At 48.0% G+C, this 23,332-nt stretch overlaps 1 protein-coding gene and 2 long non-coding RNA genes across 7 annotated transcripts in view; 2 read left to right on the top strand and 1 right to left on the bottom strand.

Annotated features, from left to right (window-relative positions):
* The window catches only part of LOC118532610 (uncharacterized), an 83,322-nt gene that overhangs the window by 45,923 nt on the left and 14,067 nt on the right, over nt 1–23,332 (top strand). Inside the window, exon 3 of one of the 2 annotated variants that reach the window (XR_013441350.1) lies at nt 1,369–4,715. The exons of the other annotated variant lie outside the window; for it this stretch is intronic. This is a non-coding gene — a long non-coding RNA (uncharacterized LOC118532610). Of the gene's footprint in view, nt 1–1,368; nt 4,716–23,332 lie in introns of those variants that run through there. 2 annotated transcript variants of the gene reach the window in all.
* NQO2 (N-ribosyldihydronicotinamide:quinone dehydrogenase 2) lies at nt 4,038–20,419 on the bottom strand. 2 transcript variants are annotated; one of them, XM_036085823.2, is made up of 7 exons: nt 20,161–20,417; nt 15,623–15,762; nt 13,410–13,574; nt 9,455–9,585; nt 6,933–7,046; nt 5,949–6,050; nt 4,038–4,295 (listed from the first exon to the last, which is right to left on the bottom strand). In XM_036085823.2, the coding sequence occupies exons 2-7, from the start codon at nt 15,627–15,629 to the stop codon at nt 4,119–4,121; spliced, it is 696 nt and encodes a 231-aa protein (XP_035941716.2). In that variant the 5' UTR covers nt 15,630–15,762; nt 20,161–20,417; the 3' UTR covers nt 4,038–4,118. The 2 variants fall into 2 exon arrangements, with proteins under 2 accessions (XP_035941716.2, XP_077911756.1); XM_078055630.1 differs by lacking the exon at nt 5,949–6,050 and having other exon boundaries at nt 20,161–20,419.
* Nucleotides 19,120–22,895, top strand: LOC144379106 (uncharacterized). 3 transcript variants are annotated; one of them, XR_013441351.1, is made up of 4 exons: nt 19,120–20,050; nt 21,376–21,495; nt 21,803–21,855; nt 22,784–22,895. It is a non-coding gene; the product is annotated as an uncharacterized LOC144379106 (long non-coding RNA). The 3 variants fall into 3 exon arrangements; XR_013441353.1 differs by lacking the exon at nt 19,120–20,050 and adding an exon at nt 20,485–20,734; XR_013441352.1 differs by lacking the exon at nt 19,120–20,050 and adding an exon at nt 20,898–21,298.

Genomic DNA, 23,332 nt, shown 5'->3' with positions numbered 1-23,332 from the left:
GTATGAAAATGTCCTCCTGTGTTTCTCAAGTAAACACATACCACAGAGATTTTTTTTGAGAGAGCAAGCAAGCACGTGCATGCACATGAGGGGGGCGGGCAGAGGGAAAGGGAGAGAATCTTAAGCAGGCTCCACGCTCAGCATGGAGCCCAATGTGGGGCACGATCCCGCCACCCTGAGATCATGACCCAAGCCGAAATCAAGAGTCAGATGCTTCACCGACTGAACCATCTAGGTGCCACACACTGAGAATTTTTTTTAAGGCAGAAGTACAGGGCATAGGACAGGACATCCAGCTCCATCCAAGGGGTTGTGGAGTGGGAGGTGGCTTGGGCGATGAGATGGGGAGAGCACTGCCGCCACAGGGAGCAGCCCCTGCACCAAGACTGGGAGTGAGAAGTCCAGTATTGCTGGGATGTAGACAGAGTAGCCAGAAAGCCTGTATAGGAGAGAGGGTCACATGCTGTACCTTACTCACCAGCTCAAGGACTCTGGACGTTTCCTAAGAGCCCTGAGAAGCCCCTGAAGGATGAACAGGCCTCAAGAATGGCATAAGCTGTGTGTGTGTGTGTGTGTGTGCGCATGCACACACACACTTAAAAGAGTGCTCTAAGCATTCTGTAGAAAATGGGTTGTAAGGGACAGACATGCATAAGGGAAAATTAGCTAGGTGGTTGTTGCAATAATCCAGGCGAGAAAAGGTGGTATCCTGGATGAGCATGGTAGAACTGTGGATGGAAATAATGGGCAAATGAAACGCAGGTAGAAGGTGGAGTCAGCAAGACATGAAGCTTGATTGTGGGTAGTCCAGGTGAGGCCCAGGTTTGGGGCCCGACATCGGAGGAATGTTCCTGCCACTTATTGAGATAAGGGGTGGTGAGGGGGGTTTGGGTAGGGGGACGAACTCGGTGACGACATGTTGAATTGGAGGTGCCAAGAAGACAGTCAAGTAGAATTCTCCAAGGATCAGCAACTTTGAGAGATTCCAGAGGCAGAGTATGATGGGGAAATAGTGCCAAAAAAGAAAGCCGGGCACAGCAAAAATAACAAAAAAGATACCAGACCTTGAACCTTGACCGGCAGCGCTGAGGCGGGGCAGAGCGAGCCAGCCCCTTCTTGCTCACCTGGAGCCTGCTCCGGGCTAGGCGGGAAACTCAGGCAGCAAGTATAGCTGAATAATGCAAGGCTGGGGGTACCAGCCACACCCCGAGAAAGTCTGTGTGTAACTCCTGACCCCACAAAGTTTAACTACTAACGGCCTACTGTTGACTGGAAGCCTTAGTGATAACATATAAAGTCCATTAACACATATTTTCCATATGCATTTACTATATTCTTACAATAATATATTTTTCTCAAAATTTTCAGCGTTTCTAGGCTACAGGGTTCACCTGGGAGTTTTTGCAAATTGTTGGAACTCCCCCCAAATTTTTCCAATGTACTTATGGAAAAAAAAAAACCACGTGTAAGTGGACTGCAGTTCAAGCCCATGTCGTTCACAGGTCAAGTGTACTTGGCTGAGGAATCTGCAAATGAGCAACTGTGAATGAACTGTACAGAGACAGCAAGAATCCCAGCGGAGAAAGCCAATCTTCCGGGTAGCGGCTGGCTGGCACCCGGGCAAGGCAGCTGGTGTGAGATCACCGCGCATCGGGCCACGTACAGCTTCTCAGCGCCGGCACATCTGGTCCATGGCCAACATACGAGAGGTGCCAGCAATGCTAAGAAACCTCTACGGAAAAGAGCCTCAAACCCACTGATCTTGAAAAGAGGAGAAAAAAGAAAGGCTTCACGTTGAAGACAGAACTACAAACGTAAATGCAACTGGTTTGCCTACCGACATCACAGTGGAGGCCTTTATACAGCTTCTAACTTGGCATGATTATGAGATCCCTGGACAGAATTTATGGTCAAGTTTTACAAAGATAAACCACGGGAATCTTAAAGCAGATGGGCTTTGCAGTTATTTGAAGAGGGACTCTGGACTGTGCAATAATGCTTTTGGATGAAGATCAAATTAGAAGCTAGAAATCGCATAGTGAGGGAGCTCAGTTTCAACGGGAGGGGAAAAGGGGGCATCAGCAAGGAAGAGGTGCGAGCACCACAGGTAGGGGCTGGCTCTGTAATAAAAGCAGTTGGACTGTGGGAATGCTTGTGGAATGCCCCAAGGGGGAGTGCTCATCACCAAAATGTTTCATCCCATGGATTTTGAGCTGGTGCTGATCAAGGTCAGAGAAAACCTTGGAGACTGTTCAAAGCTTGGGCCAGTCAGGAAGCTCCTTCTCTTGGAGAGACACCCAGATGTCTTGAGGAAACTATCTGTGCACTCAAACCTTCGATGGAAGGTGTTTGGTGGCCATCGATTCCCTGTCGAAACATGGGATGGGACTACAAATGGCCAGGCTGAGAAGACCCCAAGAGGGAGGGAGGAACGGCTGAGAGAAGGGAAGTCTTTCTTCAGTGTCCCGAGGCCAATGGAGGCGTTCTGTGTTCAACTTCCATCTTTGCTCCAAAAGGCGAGGCTTTCTAAAGTAAGGCATTTCCAGAGCACCCGAGCACATCTAGGATGAATGCTCTAGAAGCCACAACTAACATGGCATGTAAAGAATCTAGACATGGAAAGATATTCGAAAAATGAGAAGATGGGGAGATTTTGAAGATGCTTCTGAAAAAAATGCTAAAGAACGCACTCCCAAAAGAATCTGAAGAAGGCAGTTCCAAAAGTGATGAGAACAGTCTCGAAAGAATACCTCAAAAAAGACTCCGAAGAAAATGGCTTTGAAAAAAGTCTGAAGGTGACCCTGAAAATCTGAAAAGGAAGACGTCTTGAAAAGAGAATCGGAAGATTGCTCTGAAAAGGATTTTGAAGAGGGCTCCAAAAAAATAACTAGAGGAAAACGGTATTGAAAAAAAAGAGGAAAGGGCGCCTGGGTGGCTCAGTTGGTTAGGCGACTGCCTTCGGCTCAGGTCATGGTCCTGGAGTCCCGGGATCAAGTCCCGCATCAGGCTCCCTGCTCGGCAGGGAGTCTGCTTCTCCCTCCGACCCTCCTCCCTCTCATGCTCTCTGTCTCTCATTCTCTCTCTCAAATAAATAAATAAAATCTTAAAAAAAAAAAAAAAAAAAGAGGAAGGAACGGTCCTGAAAGCTGAGCATCTGGGGATGGCGGCTCTGAGGGAGTGTCTGGTGGGGAAGGCCGTGGGGATTCAGATGAGGAAGGAGATGCACACAGGGAAGTGTGTGATGATGCAGCAGGTGGAAAACAGGAGAAAGAAAAGGCAGGTGGAAAAGGGTTTGGAGATGCTGAGGAAGAGGGAGGCGGCAGCGGAGCAGGGGACAGGCTGCTCAAGGATGAGGGTGCCAGCTCGAAGGAGTACGATGAGCAGAGTCCGGGGACAAGCTGTGCGGCCAGTCCGACAAGGGGACTATGGGTGGCACTGGGGACGTTAAGGAAGGACGGCCCCTGTGCACAGGCAGTGGCTCCATCCTCGGAAGTGATGATTGAGGAGGAGGAGGAGATTTAATCTCTTAAACCTGATTCCAGGGAGACCCCCTCCTGCTACAGGTGCCTCCACTCAGGGTAATTATTAGTAGTGTCACGTGAACGCATCAGAGTGGCGCTGGGAGACTTTCACGGTAACCCCCATGCAGTGACTTTACAAATGGGTTAACTTCAAAGCCATCATGCATGCACGTACAAAAAAAAAAAAAAAAGAGAGAGAGATGGAAGAAAAAAGTCCAAACACAGCACTACAACAGTGGCTATCAAATATTCAACCTTCCTACGAAAAAACAGGAATTCCCGAGTTATGAAATAAAACAAAAGGAAAAAACTATGCCATGCCAGGAGAACTGTTTGAGAACAAGATACCCACAAAGGTTGAACACAGGGAGATGGAAAGACATCAGAAGAGAAAAGCAAGCCCGGCTGAATAATGGCCTCGTGGGAATAGAATTCAGGGTAACCAGCGGACGGCTGAAATGCTGGATCGGCTGTAGGACACCCGGTCCTACCCGACATTAACTATCTCCAGCTCACTCTGTTGTAATTTCCTTTTATTACGGGATCATCTCTTCGCAGGTGCAGGCAGTGCCCGTGCCGTGGATGAGGCGCGAAGCGTCACTGCCCGAAGTACCAAGGAGGCGTGCAGTCGATGGGCTCTTCCTCCCAGATGGTTTTCAGCCGCTGGGCCCAGGACGCCACCATGGCCTTCCTCTCTTCTTCTGACGCAATCTCGGGAGCAAAACTGATCTGCGGGGTGAGGATTTTAAATCCACAAAAGTGCAGTGCCCCATGCTGCAGTCACAGAGAGAGCAGAGAGCTGATTAGAAGCCGTATCCTTTCTGTGTCATTCAGGTAAACAACTAAAGCGGGGAAATGACCTGAAATAAGCCTTCAAAAAATAAAAGAACAACTTCACTGCTACTAGGTCACCGAAGACAACTGAACTGCCCTGTAACCTTAAGATGCAGGCCCTGACAAGTGAGGTGAAGAACTTCGGGCAACTGGAAACTTCAGATCCTCACTGAAATGCATCCGTAATCTTCACTTCTGACTCAGACAGTAAACCTTACGGTTTTGATTGATTAGGCAAATTATGGTAGATTCATACAATGGATTATTCTAGAACGATGTGACATTATTGCAGCTATAGTGTGAGTATATCCACGTATGGCTGTTCAAGATGTGTCAAGTAAAAATAACAAGAAATCTGAAGCAGTATTCGTGGTATATCATTTACGTAAAAACAAACATAATAACCCCGATAATAAAAAATATACATATAAAAATACGTCTGGGCCATAAGGAAATACATCAAATTATTAAAAGCAATTACTTTTAAGGGGGGATTAAGAAGACTTTCTATTTTTATATTTTATACATTTTTTCATAATATATACTTCTGAAAACTGAAAAGAATATATAAAGATTTTTAAAAAACCAGAAGAATTTAAGCTTGGCTCATGACCCCTAGGAGACTAGCTGACCTGTGGCGAGGGAAGTTCAGCCCCGTAAGTTATCACTCTCTCCCGCAGAACATCACTAAATCGAATCACTATCCTTTCAAAGACAACTCTTATTACAAGTATCACTCTCCCCTCTCTGCACTCCTTCCCTTAAAACCCATACCTCTGTCCAGGCTTGCCCTACGAGGGGTCACTGTCTACATCTTTAAAGCAAGTTCACAAACTGTTAAGTATGTGATCTCCTCCCTGGACAAATGTCCCTTCATAACAGCCTGGAAGAATGGTTTGCATCTAGGTTTCTGAGTCTCCTGGAAGCTTGGAGCCAGGTTGTGGCCGCCTGACCCAGACAGAGCCTGCTTCCTTTGCTCCGACCCCCAGCTTGGTCCCTCAGCAAGGGGTGCCTCACCCGGGGGCACCCCAGCCTGCTTGCATATGCTTTGCCCCCTGCTGTCCCCTTCACAGACGGCCCAGGGGTGCACAGAGACAGCACGGTGTCTACCTGAGAGAGCAGAGCCAGAGTCCTGGGAACCCGGGGAGGGGTGTGGGCTCTGGGGACGGGGCACAGCCCCTGGCTCCAAGAACCCATCACCTGTGGGAGGTGTCAGACTATCTGGACTGCCGGCCCTGGGGCACCTCTTGCCAGGGTTCGGGATGCCGCCTCCACAAAGCGCCGCCAGTCGGTGTGGACGGGGCCCCCGGTGCTCGGCACACACACAGGGCCACCACGGAGCAGACGTCGGCTAACCAGGTTCGGCTTAGCTTCCACGCAACAAATTCAAAGGCTATCGTTATAATAAATATGTGTTTTCCCTATCGGCCCACTTTTTCAGTGCTACGTAAGGCATTTGAAAGGGCAAAATGTTCTAACTTCTTGTATTCAGGTGGAGTCAAAATGGTCTGGGTTTCAGGCTTACATCACATCTTATTTGACACCCGGGGGAGTTGCAGGGGTAGCGGAGGGGGTGGGGGGTGCAGGGGGTACCTGGAGGGGCCACAGGAAGTATCGGAAATCTCCGCTGACTCCGGTTTTCGTGTACATCTCGGCTGTGCCCCCCGTGGTTAATGAAAGGAGGGCCAATTTATTCTGCGGAGGAGCAAACAAATCCATGTGATTCCGGCCCCAAGGTTTAGTCCAACCAGGAGGGAGAGTCTGAGGTCAGTCCCTCCAGGGATGGACACATGAGAACACTCTCCTCTGGCACGCCCGGCTCCAGGGGGGCAGCCACAGCCGGCAGGGACAGGGGAGGGCCTGGCCTGAGTGAACACGGGGCTCTGGTGCGCCCCGACTTCTGGTAGAGAGCAGGGGGTGGTGCCGGGTGCAGACGGGAGAGGCCCAGGTGCCGACGGCCGCGGCTGCTGTGAGGCCCCTGGCCCAGGACCATTCTCATGGAATGGTGGCCTTACTTCACCATCCACGACGGAATATGTGACTCTATGGTTTCCTTACGTGCACTTACTTTCTGAGGCTTTCAGAATTAAGACATTATTTATTTCAGTAAGGCATGAACTTAGTAAGAAACTCAGAGCTACTGTGCACGGCGCACCCACTGGGTTCCATGCAATGCTCACCCTGCAACACGCGTGTCATATTATCCTGTTTTTCAAGGAGGAACGTGAAGCTGCGAGGTGAAGTGGTGTGAGGCCACGGCTCAATTCTGCATCACAGTGCAGACGCCCTCTCCCGAGCCGGAGCTGACACCGTGGGGCCCACTGCAGCCCTCCCGCAACACCAACTCCGTGCCCTTCTTGGCCACTCGTGTAGTTTGTGGTGGATGCATCTATCTCCCTCACCAGACAAGAGCCCCGTGACCTCAGAAACTGCTTTTCCTTCCCAAGTACAGCACACGGGGCTTTGCACACAGTTGGTGGCTCAATCACTATTTGGTGATAAAAAAGCAAACTACAAATAGGACTCGAGGAGATGCCCCCCACCAGTACACAGAGATCCTTATCCCAGGGTACGTACCTTGAGAAAACCGGAATCGTAGAATCCTGGGATGTCAAAGGCAAAGCCCTGACACAGTACCCTGTCCATCCAGCCCTTCAGGATAGCCGGCATGCCGAACCAGTACAGCGGGAACTGGGGACATAAGACCAGGGAGAGACGGATGCTGCGGGCTGCCTCAGGTTGCAGATCTGCTGATCCAGAAGCAATCCCACTGTCTTCCTCTTCCCGGGTGCTGGGCAGGCGAGTATAGGCGGGGAGCGGCGTGAGCGGGGACTTGCAGTGTGGACAGGGTGGTGGTGTGGTGGGGGGGCAGAGCTGACCATGGTCCTGGTTGCTATTACAGGTGGCTCTGTGTCCCCCAGGGACGGCCCCTTAGGCTGGTCCTTGAGCAGGTGGGGGGGGGGTGCCAGGAAGTTCTGCTGGACACTGGCTCAGCGGCAGCAGTCCCTGTGACTGATCCAATCAAGGGGCACAAGAGGAAGGGTGTGGAAAAGATTTTGCCCCTTTCCCGGGGGTGAGTTGCTGCCTTCTGGAAGTCAGACTGAGTTAAGTTCTGAGAAGCTCCAGATTCTGACACAAACTAAAGCCTTATCCTCAGATTCCACACACCAGCAGTAAGATCTACCTAAAGTCCACTCTGGTCTCCATGGAAGCCCTAACACTCTATCCAGAATCATCACCAATGATAGGAGATGAACACTGATAATAATCTGTTACCAAAGGCAGAAGGAAGCCCATGTTCCATGTGCTTCTGCTATAAATCTAACACAGGACTTGGCATTGAAATTTAAGCTCCACAACCCACTGCTGTGTGATGCTGGCAAGTTACTTAACGTCTCTGTGCCTCCTCTTCCTGATCTGCCATTAGGGCCAGTACAAGTTACTAGGTCACAGCATCGTGGAGAGGATTCCATGACAATACAGTGCTTAGAACAGAGTAAATGCTCAGTGAGTGATGGGGAGCAGTGATCACTACTAAGTAGTAGTGAGGAATGAAGTTCTTATTAGTGTTGAATGAAAAACAATAAGCTTATAATGCAGACCCTCTGAGCAAAGTACCAGGAAAAGAGGGAAGGCAGCGGGAAAAGAGCTGTGAGATGGAGCAGGGAAAAAGAAAGACCATTACAGAAGGAACTGGCCTTGGCTCGCTTTAGCTCTCCAGCTGCAAGAGTGCAGAAGCAAGGAGAATGGACAGCCGGGCTCCATGTGGTCACCTGCCCCAAGGGGCAGGAAGAGAAGATCGAGAGAGCCAAGCATGGTTCTGCTTGGACCATGGACCCAGACTGCTGGCCAGTTTTGATACGGCCCCACTGTCCTGGTGTGGCTATTATTCTGTGACATGACAAAGCACATGGCAAGTGAGCTCTGTGGCACCGTGATCCAGCCACGTGGAATTAGGATGGAAGAACATCTCGCACTCTGATCAGACAGCAGCTCCAGGTTGCCTGGGAAAGAAAGGGACGGTGCCAGGAAGGGGTGTCTAGAGGTAGCCTGGGCGGGGCAGAAGAGGAGGGCTGAAGCATTACCTCCGCCCAAAGGGGTAGGGTTATTTTATGAAGGGTTCGTGAACTTTCCCTTCTGGACACGGTTTCACCTGGAAACTGGTCGCATCCTCACCCCTCCCCCACACGTGGGGGTCTTGTTCTCTCACCGTCTCCCTGCCTTCACGCCGTGTTGGAAACTGAGACAATCGGGACCAATCAGATCCATCTTGGCGGTTCCGAATCTAGAGCCCCCAGGCCCTGGTGTGCAGCAAGAGGACAGAGCCGGCATGCAAGGAACAGCAGAGGAGAATCAGAGGGAGAGGGCAGAGGGGTCTAAGCCTCTGGTTCCACGGTCCCTGAAGCCCAACTAGCCTGTCCTTGGCTTCCAGGAGACCCAAGGGACCAGGGCCCTGAGAATAAATTCCTTTTTTCTAGTTGACTTGGATTTCTGTCAACCCAACAGCTCCCCAAAAGCACGTTTATTTTGCTGCCAGGCTCACAATTCCCTCTGTGGGTACACATGGCTGTCTAGTTGGGGCTAGAGCCCACAGAAGCAGGGTCCTGGGCCAGTTCTCTACCCAGGGAGTCCTGGCCTGGGGCAACTTGTGAATGAGTGCACAGAAGGTGGGCTGGGGAGGCAACCAGTGGCAGGAAGGAATCAAAAGAAGACTTTCCTCTCTGATCAGGATATTTAGGGCAGGAGTTACATTTGGCCCAAATTCCCCTGATAAACACTCATGTGGACAAATCTGGTTTTCACACAGCCTCTGCCTGTGTGGGGTGGGAATCAGAAAGGAATGAAGGCAATCCCCCGGACGTGATGCAGATGTTTCTTGGACTGCTGGGCTAATGGGGTATTCCTTACTATTTACTTGGGAGTCAGGATTTTGAATGAATATTGGCTACACAGATCTCCTTACCCAACTAGACATAAATAAGTGTGCAAATGTGCTAACAACATTAACACCATTTCTAGAAGTGTGCGACTCAGTATTTGGAAAGTGCTTGTACATGGAATAAATCTAATTTGTTATAATAATTAGAGGCAAAACAAACCTGAAATATCACTAGATCAGCTTCCTGAACCTTTTTCTGTTCGTCAGTTATGTCACTGGCCAGAGACCTCTTCTTAAAGGCTTCATATACTTCCACCCCATAGTTGAAGAACTCGGGATTAGAGAGAGCACCTGGAGAAGAACAGGCCAAATGTTCACGCTCTCACATGCGCACCCACAGCCCATCCTGGCCAATCCCACTAGCATCCCCGTTACCTGGACTCCCTAAAGCAAGTCGCCAGACATTCACTGAGACCCCACCAGGTGTTGGGCCCTGGGGTCAGGCCATGGGAATATAAAGAGAGGAAGCTACTGTTCTCACCTTCGGAGGGACTCAAAGTCCAGTAAGAGTAGATAAATAGCCAAATGATTAACATACAAAACAATAGTTAGGTAGCTCAGTCTGATGTCACGGCCAGATAAGCCTCCTGTCTTACAATCAAGATGCTTGTGGTCTAACTCAGTACAGCAGTGCCCGGCTCTGCTTGTTTGGGTTAGTGATGAGCTTGTAAACCAGGCTTTGAAGATGGATTGGGAGTTCACCAGGCCACCTGGAGCCTTAGAGAGAAGAGACAGGACATTCTGGGCATAAGACACAGAGAAGGCAGGGTGTCCGACAACCGGCCAGCCCAGGAAAGGGCTACTAGGAGCACCTCCAGGGCAATGGGTGAAAGGCCAGGAGGGCTGCCGGTGATGTGAGTAGAGAGATGGGCCAGGTCTTGTAAGCCTTCTTAAGGAGCCTGAATTTTTCCTGCACGTAGTGAGCCATGTGGCATATGCAGGGAAATACATAAATGCTCTGAAGTGGGTGTGGACGAGCTCACTGTAGCAGCAGGGATTCAAGAGCAAGCGTGTGGGGGGACGGGCTCAGGCAGCAGCAGTGGGTGGTGGGAGGAGGGGGATTGGGCTAGAACTTACAGCACTGCCCACGGCAACTAAAACGAAAGAGAAGTTATTTTGATCTACACCTTCCATTGGGATCTTGTCAACCAAAAGGATTCATCAAAGGCATTAATCAGCATTAATAATAGCTTACCATTTATTGAGGACCTCCTACCTATCAAGTGCTATGCTCCATCACACATTACCTCTTCTATCTTTATAGCAACTGGTAAGTATAAGTCCAAGTCTACCGAAGAGGAAAGCGAGACTTTAGAGAGGCTGAGTGACGGGTGCAACACCACAGAGGTCTTGGTAGCAGCAGAGGTGGGAGCAGGTGTGAACCCCACCCCACCACTCGGGGTCTGGAGAGGAGCAGACAAACCCCCAGCCGCGTGGAGAGGAACCGAAAGGAGAACTGAATCCACAGTCCTTCAACAGACTCATCCACTTCAAAACCAGTGGCTCCTTAACATAAGAGTCTGTTTTCCCAGTCCCTGCTCTGTTGTTTCTTTTCTTTTTTTTTTTTAAGATTTTATTTATTTATTTGACAAAGATAGAGAGAGAACACAAGTAGGCAGAGCAGCAGGCAGAGTGAGAGGGAGAAAAGGCTCCCCGCTGAGGAAGGAGCCCGACGTGGGGCTCGACCCCAGGACCCTGGGATCATGACCTGAGCCGAAGGCAGCTGCTTAACTGACTGAGCCACCCAGGTGCCCCTGCTCTGTTGTTTCTTAAGTGAAAACTGTTGACTGATTTAGGGGCACCTGGGTGGCTCAGTCGGTTAAGCAACTGCCTTCAGCTCAGGTCATGATCCTGGAGTCCCAGGATCGAGTCCCATATCAGGCTCCCTGCTCTGTGGGGGGTCTGCTTCTCCCTCTGACCCTCCCCCCTCTCATGCTCTCTCTCTCTCTAATAAATAAAATAAAATATTTAAGAAAAAAAAAAACTGTTGACTGATTAAAATGGAAGAGAGACAAGAAGATACAGGATATCAGCTGTTACCATCAAAATTAAATATTAAATCTTGGGATTATCATTAACAAAATAAAGCCTTGGCATATAAAAAAAAAACACAATTACAAACAGAAGGAAATTAAAGGTATTAAATACTGGAAAGGCCGAAGTGAAATTATCATTATTTGCAGATGATTCGACTGTCTATCAGGAAAGCCCCAGAGAATCAGCTGAAATCTACTACAAACAGTAAGAAAATCAGGCATGGCTGGATACACACACACTCGCAGGCACAGAAACAGAGATTCGCCCTCTTCACGGAGAGAAACAAAAACCAATTCACAAGAATTATGCAAGATCTGCATGAAGAAAACTTGTAAAGAGAGCTGCAGGGTTGTAAAGGAAGACGTGAGCAAATGAAAAGCCATACCATTCTCCTGGGTAGCATCAGCATAATAAAAGTTCATCTGTAAATTTAATGGAATCTCAATAAAAATATCATCTGGTTACTTTTTGAATCTGGAAAGTTAATTCAAAAGATTTTATAGAAAAGTAAAGTAAAATTAGCTAGAAAAAATAGAAAATAAGGCAAACATGGAGACCTAATACTATCAGATATTCTATCACTTGCCAAAATAATTAAAGCCATGTGGTACTGAATCCATAACAGATAGAGAAAAAAAAGAAAAAAACCAACAGAATACAAAGTATAGAACAGAATCAAATGTACATGGGAATTTAAATCACAGTGAAGGTGGCATGGAACTGGAGGGGATTATGCTAAGCGAAATAAGTCAATCAGAGAAAACAATTATCATATGATTTCACTCATATGTGGAATTTAAGAAACAAAACAGATGAACATAGGAGAAGGCATGGAAAAATAGAATAAGATAAAAACAGAGAGAGGCAAACCATAAGAGACTCTCAATCTTAGGAAACAAACTGAGGGTTGCCAGAGGGGATTGAGGTGGGGGGATGGGGTAACTGGGTGATGGACATTAAGGAGGGCATGTGATGTGATGAGCACTGGGTGTTATATACAACTGATGAATCACTCAAGTCTACCTCTGAAACTAATAATAAAAAAAAATACTAGGGGAAAAAACTAAAAAAACCCCATCATGTTGTATACCTTAAATATATATAACTTTTGTCAATTATGTCTTAATGCAGCTGGAAAAAAGAGAAAATGCTTCTTACATAAACACAAAGACAGTGAAGGTCACTTACAGTGACAGAAAAGCAAATCAGAACAATACTGGGAGACCATTTCTCACCTGACAGACTGGCAATTATCAAAAATTGGTCATGCAGAGGAAATGAGCACTTGCAAACATGCTGGTGCGAGAGTAAACTGGTCCATTTACTATTTGATATTATCTATGAAAATCAAAACTGCACCTTCCCTCTGACGAGCAATTCCACTTCTAGACACACCCGCATATGTAGGAAAACACGCATGGCCATGATTCTTCCTTGCAGCTGTTTGTAATAGGAAAAGATCAGGAATGATCTGAAATGCCCTTCAGTGGGGGCTACTTGAACTATGACACCTCCACACAATGAATACTTTGGGCAGTAAAAAACAAATGCAATGTGCAAAACATGTAAAATATGCTACCATTTTGAAGCAAAGGAGAGAAAATGGAGAATATGCCCATAATTGCTTTCCATAGCACAGACATCTCTGGAGGGACACAGAGACAAGTGAGCACTCTGGTGACCTTGCGGGCAGGGGCAGGGACACGGGTGGCTGGGGGACAGGGATGGGAAAAAGACTTGCCATGTGGACTCCTTCGACTTGAGAACTGGGTCTCATGTGCAATGGTGAGTTTTTTCAAAACTTTTTTTCCATTAAAAAACTAGAAAGAAGAACATTAAAAAACCAGGAGCACTTGGGTGGCTCAGTCGGTTAAGCGTCTGGCTTCAGCTCAGGGTCATGATCTCAGGGTCCTGGGATCGAGCCCCTCGTCATCGGGCTCCCTGCTCAGCGGGGAGTCTGCTTCTCCCTCTGCCCTTCGCCCCGCTTATGCTCTGTCTCTCTCTCAAGTAAATAAATAAAATCTTTAAAAAAAAAGTAAAAAAAAAAAAAAACCCCAACCGTTTAGCCCACAACTCACCAATGACATCTTTCCTGGTGGCCCGCGGCTCGAAGTCCATGGCGTACAGGTCGGACACGGTGATGGTGCAGCCCTGTCTGCTGAGCTCCTCCATTGCCACTTTCTTCAAGGAGCCGTTGATAGACCTGGGTTCTTGGTGAGCATAGACAATGAGCACTTTCTTGCCTGTATCAGAAAACAAATGATGTCTCTTGAAGAACAATTCCTCTTTGTCAAAATTCCACGAAGACTAAGATAACAATGAAATGCGTAGGTGCATCATAGGCTCAAGCTAAGAAATACCAACCTTTGTCATGGGTGACAGTTTTAACGTAACGAACGTTCCTAAAACTCCAGTTATAACATAGCTCACTGTTGCCTGAGTTTACTAATGCACAAATGTAAAATGGGTCAAATAAGGATTCCTCAAAAATCACACCACGAATTTCTTGAAAAGCCCAAGCTATCATGGGTATTCTCTATCAGAGGTTTCTGCCCTGTTGACGAACATCAAAATTGAAAGCTACCATAACTAATCTCTCCTGCTAACCCTACTTTGGCAGGCATCAGCTACAGACATACAGCTTTGCCTCCTTCTCCTCTAGGCCCACTGAAATGGGACAAGTAAACAAGATAGGGAAAATCAGACCCCTAATCCGGCGGGGAGGCAGGGCCTAGATGGAGCCCCGCTTTGGGTGGCAAGGCTGATGACAAAGAAATTCTGAGAGTCAGGTCTTACAGGTCCTGGCTGTGCCATTAATACCAACAGCCTCTGAAGCAACATTTCCCTCGTTCCGAAGACTCTGGGAGATCACGTACTGATTTCTTCTGTGAGGCGGCTTTGGTCATCTGCTTAAATTAGCCCTTAGTAATAATGTCTAAGACTAAAATGTTTGAACTCTTGATTTTAATTTTTCATTTTAGGCCCCTAAGGAGGATACCAATGTTAGTTTGAAGCAAACAGTTTTGGGCACTCAACCGGATGTAAAGGTTGGATTCCATGGGTTAGGTTAAAGGTTAACGTTTTTAACTTCTCAGGCTCACTGGTGACACAGGAAATCTACCAATGGACACAAATGAAACATCTACATCAGTGGTTCTCAGGTGGGGGCAATGTCGCCTCCCACGGGGGCAGCTCAAAATGTCTGGAGACACTCTGGGGTGTCAGCTAGGGAGAGGGTGTTGCTGGCATCTGGTAGACAGATACCATAAGTGCTGCTAGACATCCGGCACCAAACAGGACATGCCACACCAAAGGATTACTGGCCCAGGATGTCAGTAGTGCTGAGGGTCAGAGAAGCCCTAGTCTACACCGTACTGTGTAAAATAAGGTTGACTTTATATTCTGAAATGAAAGAATTTTTATGCCATATTGTTGAGAGGAAAAAAAAGTTGCAGCATGGGGTGTGTGTGTTTGTGTGTATTTATGGGTGTTTGTGTGTGTGTATACGTTGAGAAGGGACAAGAGTAAAAACTGAGTCGTACTGAATTTTATTTTTTTAAAGATTCTATTTACTTGACAGAGAGAGAGAAGCACACACAAGCAGGGGGAGCAGCAGAGGGGGAGGGAGAAGCAGACTCCCAGCTGAGCAGGGAGCCCGATGCGGGGCTCAATCCCAGGACCCTGAGATCATGACCTGAGCCGAAGGCAGATGCTTAACCAACTGAGCTACCCAGGTGCCCCGAGTCGTACTGAATTTTTTTTTTTAAGATATTTTTATTTATTTGACAGAGACATAGCAAGAGAGGGAACACAAGCAGGGGGAGTGGGAGAGGGAGAAGCAGGCTCCCCGCGGAGCAGGGAGCCTGACGCAGGGCTCGATCCCAGGACCCTGGGACCATGACTTGAGCCTAAGGCAGACGCTTAAAGACTGAGCCACCCAGGAGCCCCAAGTCGTACTGAATTTTAAACCACAGTTACTCCTGGGGCTCATTCACTCAATAAATGTTTATGGAGCACTACTATAGCCTGGGTATCATTCCAGAGACTAGAGGCACAGCAAAACAAGATATGCATGGCTCTCACTTTTGAGGAACTTATAATCTGGTGAGGTTGAAATGGACAATAAAACAAGTAAGAAAATACAAAATAAGATAATTCCAAATAGTGATTCATGTTAAAAACAAAACAAGTTTTAATACAGTTCAGTGTTGTTTGGGATTTTATAACATATTTAATTTCTAATTAAAATTTTTATTTAGAAAAGTTTATCTTCCCCATAGGTAACAGTCACCTGCCATGTTCTAAGAAGATGGATTCTTCCCCTCTGACTACTACCAAAGGGAGGGTCTGCTGTTAATCCTGGGCACAGGATTCAGTGTGGCGAGCTGCCGGCTTTCAGCTGTGGTCACTCTCCTCAGGAACGCCAACAATCTGGAAGAGAACACAAACACTTGAGGGAAGGGGGGAGATGTGGTGAGGCCAATGTACCAACTGCAGGCCTCAGGAAGGACATGCAGACATGTCTGAAAAAAAAGCTTTGAGGGGCAAGGAACCACTTGGAGAGTTAAGCCTCAGAACAAATCAGGCAGGGTGCCAAAACCAAGACTTTTTTTTTTGTTTTTTTTGAGAGGACTCAGAACCTTCCACGAAGGCAGCCAAAATGAAGAGGTCCTAGAAAATAAGATATGATAAGAAGCAGGAAACATGCCTCTGTGTCCTTCCTCCCTCTCCCACGTTTCCGTGCCCCCACCCTGCCCCCAATAATCAACACAGATGAAGAGACAAAGGTCAGGAGTGTTGCTAAGAAATTCATAGTTACCATGTCTACTGCAGTCTGCAAATCCCAGCATGGCTGAGAAGAACAAGACAGACAAGACAGACATATGGTGGCCTGCACATAATAAGGCTCTGGAAAAATGTTAGTTTTCCCGAGAAGGCCTCAAAGGCACAAGAGAAGCCTGAATCCTCACTCCTAGCTAGCCAACTCTGAAATTGGCTCCACTCTGGGAGAGACAAGATACCTCTAACAGGGGCGCCTGGGTGGCTCAGCTGGTTAAGCGACTGCCTTCGGCTCAGGTCATGATCCTGGAGTCCCGGGATCGAGTCCCACATCAGGCTCCCTGCTTGGCAGGGAGTCTGCTTCTTCCTCTGACCCTCCCCCCTCTTGTGCTCTCTCTCTCTCAAATAAATAAATAAAATCTTTAAAAAAAAAAAAAAAGATACCTCTAACAAACCTGCTCCCTCTGCTGGAAAAAAAAACAGCCCAGAGCCCGTGACTCAGGGTCAGTGTGGAGATGCTGTATGATGCATTTTGTATCCAAATGACAACTTTAACACCTATCAGTGCATCTTTATTGGATAACAAGAAGAACAGAGACAGAAATCAGGCTTATCCATGGCCATGACTGGAATCTGGAGCAGAGCCTCAATTAGCTTCTTCCTGGGCCCTCCATACCTCCAGCTGTCCGGGAGCCCCAGGGAAAGGGCTAAGGTAGGCAGAATACTGCCAAGAAGTGAGGGTGGGCTGCAGGGGAATGGGCTCTGGCCCAGGCTGGGTGTCCCAGGGACAGAAAGAAAAAGAGGTTTACATAATTGTGGCTGGAGGTGAGTTGAGGGCAGGCAGGACACTTAAACTGGAGAGGGCGCAAACAGCTCTCGTCAGACAGACGGTTGGAACTCCAAACACCATCATACCTCAAATATGAGTTTAAATCCTGCCCATTTGCTTAAGTTGACTACTGACTGAACAGTTAGGAATCTGCCTCTTTGGCTACCCAACATCCCCTCTTGTTTTTTACGAACAGTCCCTGAATTTATTCAGGTGTCAGTGTGTGCAGCTAATCCCTACATTTCCCAGTCTTCCACTCAGGGGTGATCAAAGAGGTGAAGCAGAAGTCATTACATGCGGCTCCTAGGACATATCCTTAAAGGCTGACCTGGGGGGGGGGTGTGAGGAGGGTGGAGGTACCATTTCAGCCCCTGCCGCTGGCCTTCCTCTGAGCTGCACTGTGGAATGGTAGCTAGGGCTCAGTCAGTCATCTTGTTATCACGGGGGTAGAAGCTCTGGACTAAGGATGGTAGAGCACAAATACAAAAGGAACCTGGATTCCTGATGCTTCCTTGGAGCTGTGAGATGGTTCTGAATTGCCAACCTTCAGACTTCTTTACATGGGAGAGCAACCTCTGAACTGTGGTTAAGCCGTTTGGAGTTGACTCTCCATGAACAGCTGTGAATGGGACACAATTCCAATCTATGCCTTCATTGAGCTGGGTCACCGGCTTGTAGGAGGACTCACCCTCTGGCCAGGTACTGTGCCAGGTGGGGAGGCCACAGTGGTGAACAAGACAGGCTAGAATGGAACTTTATACTCTCGGCCGGGGGCTGGGCAGACAAAACCAGCAGGCAAAGAAGGCAACAGTAACATTCTAGATAGTGATAAGTACTAACAACAATGCTAAGTAATAGTGATAGTGATAAGAAAATAAAGTACCTTTGTGACTAAAATGGCCAGGGGTACATCTGCTATTTTAGATAGGAGAGTCCAGGAAAGTATCTCGGGAACAGGGATGTGAATGATATGGGCCCAGTCATGCAAAGATCAGAGGTTCAGGCAGACGCAATGGCAAGGAGGAGGCCTGAGGTAGGAACTGGCCTGGAGTGTGTTCAAGAAAGCCTGTTTGACTGGCCTGTGGTTTAAAAAAAAAAAAAGAGTGGATGGTGGGAGATGTGGTCATAGAGGTGAGGTGGGGTCTGTAGGACAAGGGCAAGGATCTTATTCTAAGCCTAACAGAGAGCCATTGGAGCATCTTAAGCAGGAGAATGATAGGATCGGATTACCTTTTAAAAGGTTATCAGTGTCACTGCAGGCTCAGGGAACACCTTACCCTGAGATTCCATTTTGGTTTGGATAAAATGCTTTAATTTTAATGCCCACGACAAAGCATGTACTGTTCCCTGCTGTTCGGCTTGGCCCAGTTTACGGATTGACATCACACACCTGGCCACCTGAGGCATTTGAGTTTGTGACTCCGCATCTCGTCCATTCTCCTATTTTTACAGAGTAAGACACAGGCCCAAGAAATGAACGACTTGTCCAAAATCAGAGAAAAGACTCAAGCCAGGCTCTTCACTAGCTGTCCCCGCCCCCCCCCCCACCTTCCTTAGCACCCTGCTGCACAGCCAAGTTTCCTTTGTTAGGAAGGAGGCACTTGCCTAGCTCAATAAGAAAAAGGAACCACGTGGTGTGTGGAAGTTGATAAAGGGAAATCTCATTTGAAGTGGAGTCAGGACGCCCTGTAGGGGGACCTCTCACCCACACACTTTCCCTCACAGCTTACCTCACATTCCTGAACAGGTCATTTTACAACCCCAGCAGGCAGAAGAAAGATTTTTTTTTTTCCTCCTTGCCCAGCAACAGTCCAGTCAGTGAGAAACTATCACAACTCAGCCCACCAGAAACCATCACCACCCTAAACTCTTGCTTTCCTCCAACAGGCTCAACAGACCTTTGTTCAAAGCAGCCCTTCTCAACTTGCCCCTTTTTTTTTTTTTTATAATGTTCCTCTGTTCCTCTCCTTTGTTCTCCAGACTGACCTATGGTTTGCCGTAGCCTGCAGGTCGCAAATTGCAATTCCTCTGTTATTCCCAAATACACTCATTTTGCTGGTAAAATCAGTTTTTTTTTTTTTTTTTAGGTCAACAGGTTGTTAAATTATGTATGTCACACCAAACGGGCTCTGATATTTTTATGCATATTATTTCATCTTAATCAGCACCCAGAAACTATTTTATAATGTTGTCATTCGATTTCTGCGAAAATTAATAAAAGGAAAGGTCATTTGGAGTGGAGTCGGAGGCCAGCAGGAGTAGCTCTTGCACGCTTATGGGGGGGGCGTCAACTGCAGCCCCCAGAGGAAGTGACAGATGCACTTTGCACCTCCTGTCCGAGCAGGAGGTAGAAAGGTTTCCTCCTGCCCCAGCAACAGCCCAGTCATGGGAGGCGGTCACACTCAGCCAATGAAAAGCCAGTATACTTGGAACTCTGGCTTTTTTACTCCAATGGACTTTTTGGTTATAACAGCCTTCCCAACCTCCCCTCTCCCAGCGTTCCTCCCCTTTCTTCTGGGCACTTACCTATGGCTTTACCTAAGCTTGCCTGTCCCAGATTGCAATTCCCCAAAAAACCGCCCCCCCCCTTTTTTTGCTGGTTAAATAACTGTCACTTTTATTTTTAAGGTTAACATTTCCAATACCTCTTTCCATGTAGGCAGGCTCTGGAGCCAGTTATTCCAACAGCTAAATAACATCTCACTATGTATGCATGCCCATTTGTGACCATTTCTCTTACTGGGCACCTAAGGTATTTCTGTTTCCCCCCCAACTATAAATAGCACTGCTAGCCGACGTCTCGTTTAATACATATTTCTTTTCATGTGCTTTAGCTAATATTCTCATTAAGACAAAAGGTTTAAGATTATTTTTCTAGGATCTGCTACAGACTGCCACGAGCCAAAACAGGCGGCTCCCTGCGGCCAGCACAGCCCTGGCCGGTGTCCCGCTGGCCTAAATGATGGCAGCCCCTGTCCAAACTGACCCTGGGCTGCCCTGTTTCATTTTTAACACGAGGGTAATCACACCACGGACCTCCTAAGGCAGAGGGCCCATTAAAGGAGACGATTCCGCTAAGCATTTATAACCGGACCTAGCACGCGGTAAGAGGTAAGTACAAACCAGGGTCGAAACGGTGAATGGCCCGCGGTGCGGACAGCAGCGCCCCGGAAAGTGCCCCCGCCCCAGGCCCCCGCACCCCGGCGAGGGAAGGCACTCACCCTGCGGGCAGCCCGGGCCCCGGAGAAGCAGCGGCAGGACTCAGCCCTCCGCCTTCGGGAGCAAAGCTCTCGGCGTCCGCGCCAGGTTCCGGCCCCCCGGGGCCCCGCACTCTCACTCGTCCGCCGGCCGGAGAGCTGCGACTGCGCTCTGTGCGGCAAGGCCGCGTGCACTGGCTCCGTCTCCGCGCGGCCCCCGCAGGTCCCCAGAGCCCAGCCGCTCCCTCTTCCCGGCCCTCTCCCGGCGCCCCGCCCCTCTCCCGGCGCCCCACCCCTCCCCCGGCGCCCCGCCCCTCTCCCGGCGCCCCGCCCCGCCCCCGCCCGGGCGGTCCTGACCTGTGCCCCGCCCCACACCTCTGGCGCTGGCCCTGCACTGGACCTGGGTTGCATGTGGCGGGGAACCCTCCTGTTCTGTGCTTCTTCCCTACTCCAACCCTGGTTAGGTATCCAAGTTAAAAAAAATGCAGGTCCATGGCGTAATACTTAGAAAGAAAAAGGATCGAAAACCCAACAGCCTGTGAGACTCTCCAGAAAATTATGCCGAGTGAAAAAAGCCAATCTCAAGAGGTTCCATGCTGTATGCCTTACGTGACGTTCTTGAAATGACAAATTATAGAAATGGAGAACAGATTAGTGGTTGCCAGGGTTTAGGAAGGGGGTAGCTGGGGCAACAGGGACCCTTGTGGTGTTGGAAATGTTCTGTATGGGACAGTATCAATGTCAGTATCCGGGTTGTGATATTGTACTGTAGTTTGGCTGGATGTTCTCATTGCAGGATTCTGAATAAAGGGCACAGGGGATGTCTCTGTTCTTTTTCTTTTCTTTTCTTTCTCTCTTTCTCTCTCCCTTCCTTTCCTCCCTCCTTTTTTCTTTCTCTCTTTTCTTTTTTCTTTTCTTTTCTCTCCTCTCCTTTCCTTTCCTTTTCTTTCTCTTTTGTAGGTTCCACGACCCTGAGATCAAGCCCAGAGCTGAGACCAAGGGTTAGCTGAGCCACCCGCATGCCCCTCTAGGTTGTTTCTTAAATTGCATGTGAGTCTACAATTTTCTGAAAAGAAAAAGCTTACTCAAAGAAGAAAAAGGAGGAGGAGGAGGAGAGGGGGAGAAGGTTCTAGGCCAAAAATACCCCCTAGAAGGCAGAGAGGTACATGAGAGGTACTGTGTGTGGGGGGGGGCTGCTGGTGAGCAGTATGGGCTAATTACCTTTTTTCTTTTTCCCAGCACTTTCTGGTTTATGCTACCTCATTTGATAGCCCACCTACTTTTGTGACCTTCTTAAGGACCCTCCCCACATTCTGTGCTTTGATGTCTGGTGTCTTCAGATGACCATATAAAGCAGAAGTAAGGTTTCCCCTGCGTTCATAATGTTCCTGATGAAAATAACTGCTGCTGTTTGTAGACCAGCTGGGTTGCTGTCTATGTTTTCTGCTGTTGATATATTCAGCAATGAGAACATGGCCTCTCTGAGATGCCCTCATGCTGGCAGGGAACAGGGCTGCCTTGTCTTGTGAGCCCAGGAGATCCTAGAGGCATGCTCGAGGCATTTCCTAATGGACTAGAATGTCCCCAAAGGTAAAATTTGTTTTGTCTTATCCCCCTTTCTGTTGACTCACTGAGGGGATGTCCTCAAATCATCTCTGTGTCACAGAAGGAAACCAGTCATCCTAAAAGGAAGGTGCAGGCCCTCTGGCATAACTGAAGGTAAGCTTCCTTAGGAGGAGCACAAGTAAGCTATTGTCAGGTCTCTTATGCTGTGAGGACTTCTAAGACCTCTGGGTGATGTAGATCCCATGGGAAGACCAGGGAACTGTGGAATAGCAAATGCCAGAACCAGTCTTGGGGGCATCTTAGTTCTTGGTATGGGAACTGAAAGAATTGAATTGAGCCCTAAGGGAGACCAAGACTCACCCTCGCCTCTGAAAAACAGCAGGTACACGGAGGATTGGAGCTCCGCGTTCATTATGCTTCTGTGTGATCTGACAGCACCATCTTGTGGTAGTGAGGAGCAATCACACATGTGGACTGAGCTAGTTACCCCCTTGAGAATGGAAGCTGGCCTTCCCTTGGGTTTGGAGCAGTGTGAGCCCCCGTGGTTGATTCTAGGACAGTTCAGTAGGAGCCCATCTGCCAAGAGAAAATAACAGTATTTCCTGTGAATCTGGTATGGGCAGCTGAGCATTTACCACAAGCAAATAAGATATGACCGTATGTGTATTCTGAGTTTAATAAGAAGGTGGTGGTGCTATTAAAACAAAATAAATATACTTGGCAGCAACGATAAACATCACCTCGAGGGGTTTCTGAGATTTCCATTTTCCTTTCCCCCCTTGCTATGAGAAATGCAAGAACTGAATTAGTCATTCTAGGCAAAGAGGCAATTAAGCCAGTTACAGACTTCGTCTTCTCCCTAACTCCCTATACTCGTGTTTCTGGTGAAAATGACTATTGAGGGCTACATTAAAGCTAATATAAGCAGTTTGAACTATCTCCTAGAGGAGTAGTTACTTTGGGTTTTACTTAATGACTTTTCTTTCACTCTGCTAACAGCATCCCCTTTCCTTTGGGAAATGAATTCTTTCTCATAACATGTTTTTTTTTTTTTTTAAGATTTTATTTATTTATTTGACAGAGAGAGACATAGCGAGAGAAGGAACACAAGCAGGGGGAGTGGGAGAGGGAGAAGCAGGCTTACCGCTGAGCAGGGAGCCCGATGCGGGGCTCGATCCCAAGATCCTGGGATCATGACCTGAGCCAAAGGCAGACGCTTAATGACTGAGCCACCCAGGTGCCCCACATACGTTTTTTTTTTAATTGTAGTAAAATGTATATAAGATTTGCCATTTTAACCATTGTAAGCACACAGTTCAGTGGTGTTAATTATATTCACAGTGTTGTGCAAACAACACCATTATATATATCCCCCAATTTTTAATCACCCCAAAGAGAAACTCAGTAAGCATTAAGCAATCACTCCCTACCCACCCCCCCGCCCCCAGTTCTGATAACCTATTTACTTTCTGCCTCCATGAATTTGCCTATTCTAGATATTTTGTGCAAATGGAATCATACAATATGTGGCCCTTTGTGTCTGGTTTATTTTCATTTACCATAGTGTTTTTCATGCAGGAAAGGTGGGTCCAAGGACCCAGAGGCAGGTCCCACAGGACCAGCCAAGAGG

The sequence above is a fragment of the Halichoerus grypus genome, chromosome 9, assembly GCF_964656455.1.
Source record: "Halichoerus grypus chromosome 9, mHalGry1.hap1.1, whole genome shotgun sequence".
Classification (NCBI taxonomy): Eukaryota; Metazoa; Chordata; class Mammalia; order Carnivora; family Phocidae; genus Halichoerus; species Halichoerus grypus.
The sequence above is the reverse complement of the archived record's forward strand: the minus strand, read 5'-3'. Positions and strand labels throughout refer to the sequence as shown.

Bases quoted from the DNA above. Each gene is read 5' to 3' on its own strand.
- NQO2 (XM_036085823.2), bottom strand. The intron at 9,586-13,409 runs GTGAGTTGTGGG...GTTCTTCTCCAG, and splicing joins CACCAGGAAAGATGTCATTG to GTGCTCTCTCTAATCCCGAG. The intron at 7,047-9,454 runs GTTTGTTTTGCC...TTATGTCCCCAG, and splicing joins CTGATCTAGTGATATTTCAG to TTCCCGCTGTACTGGTTCGG.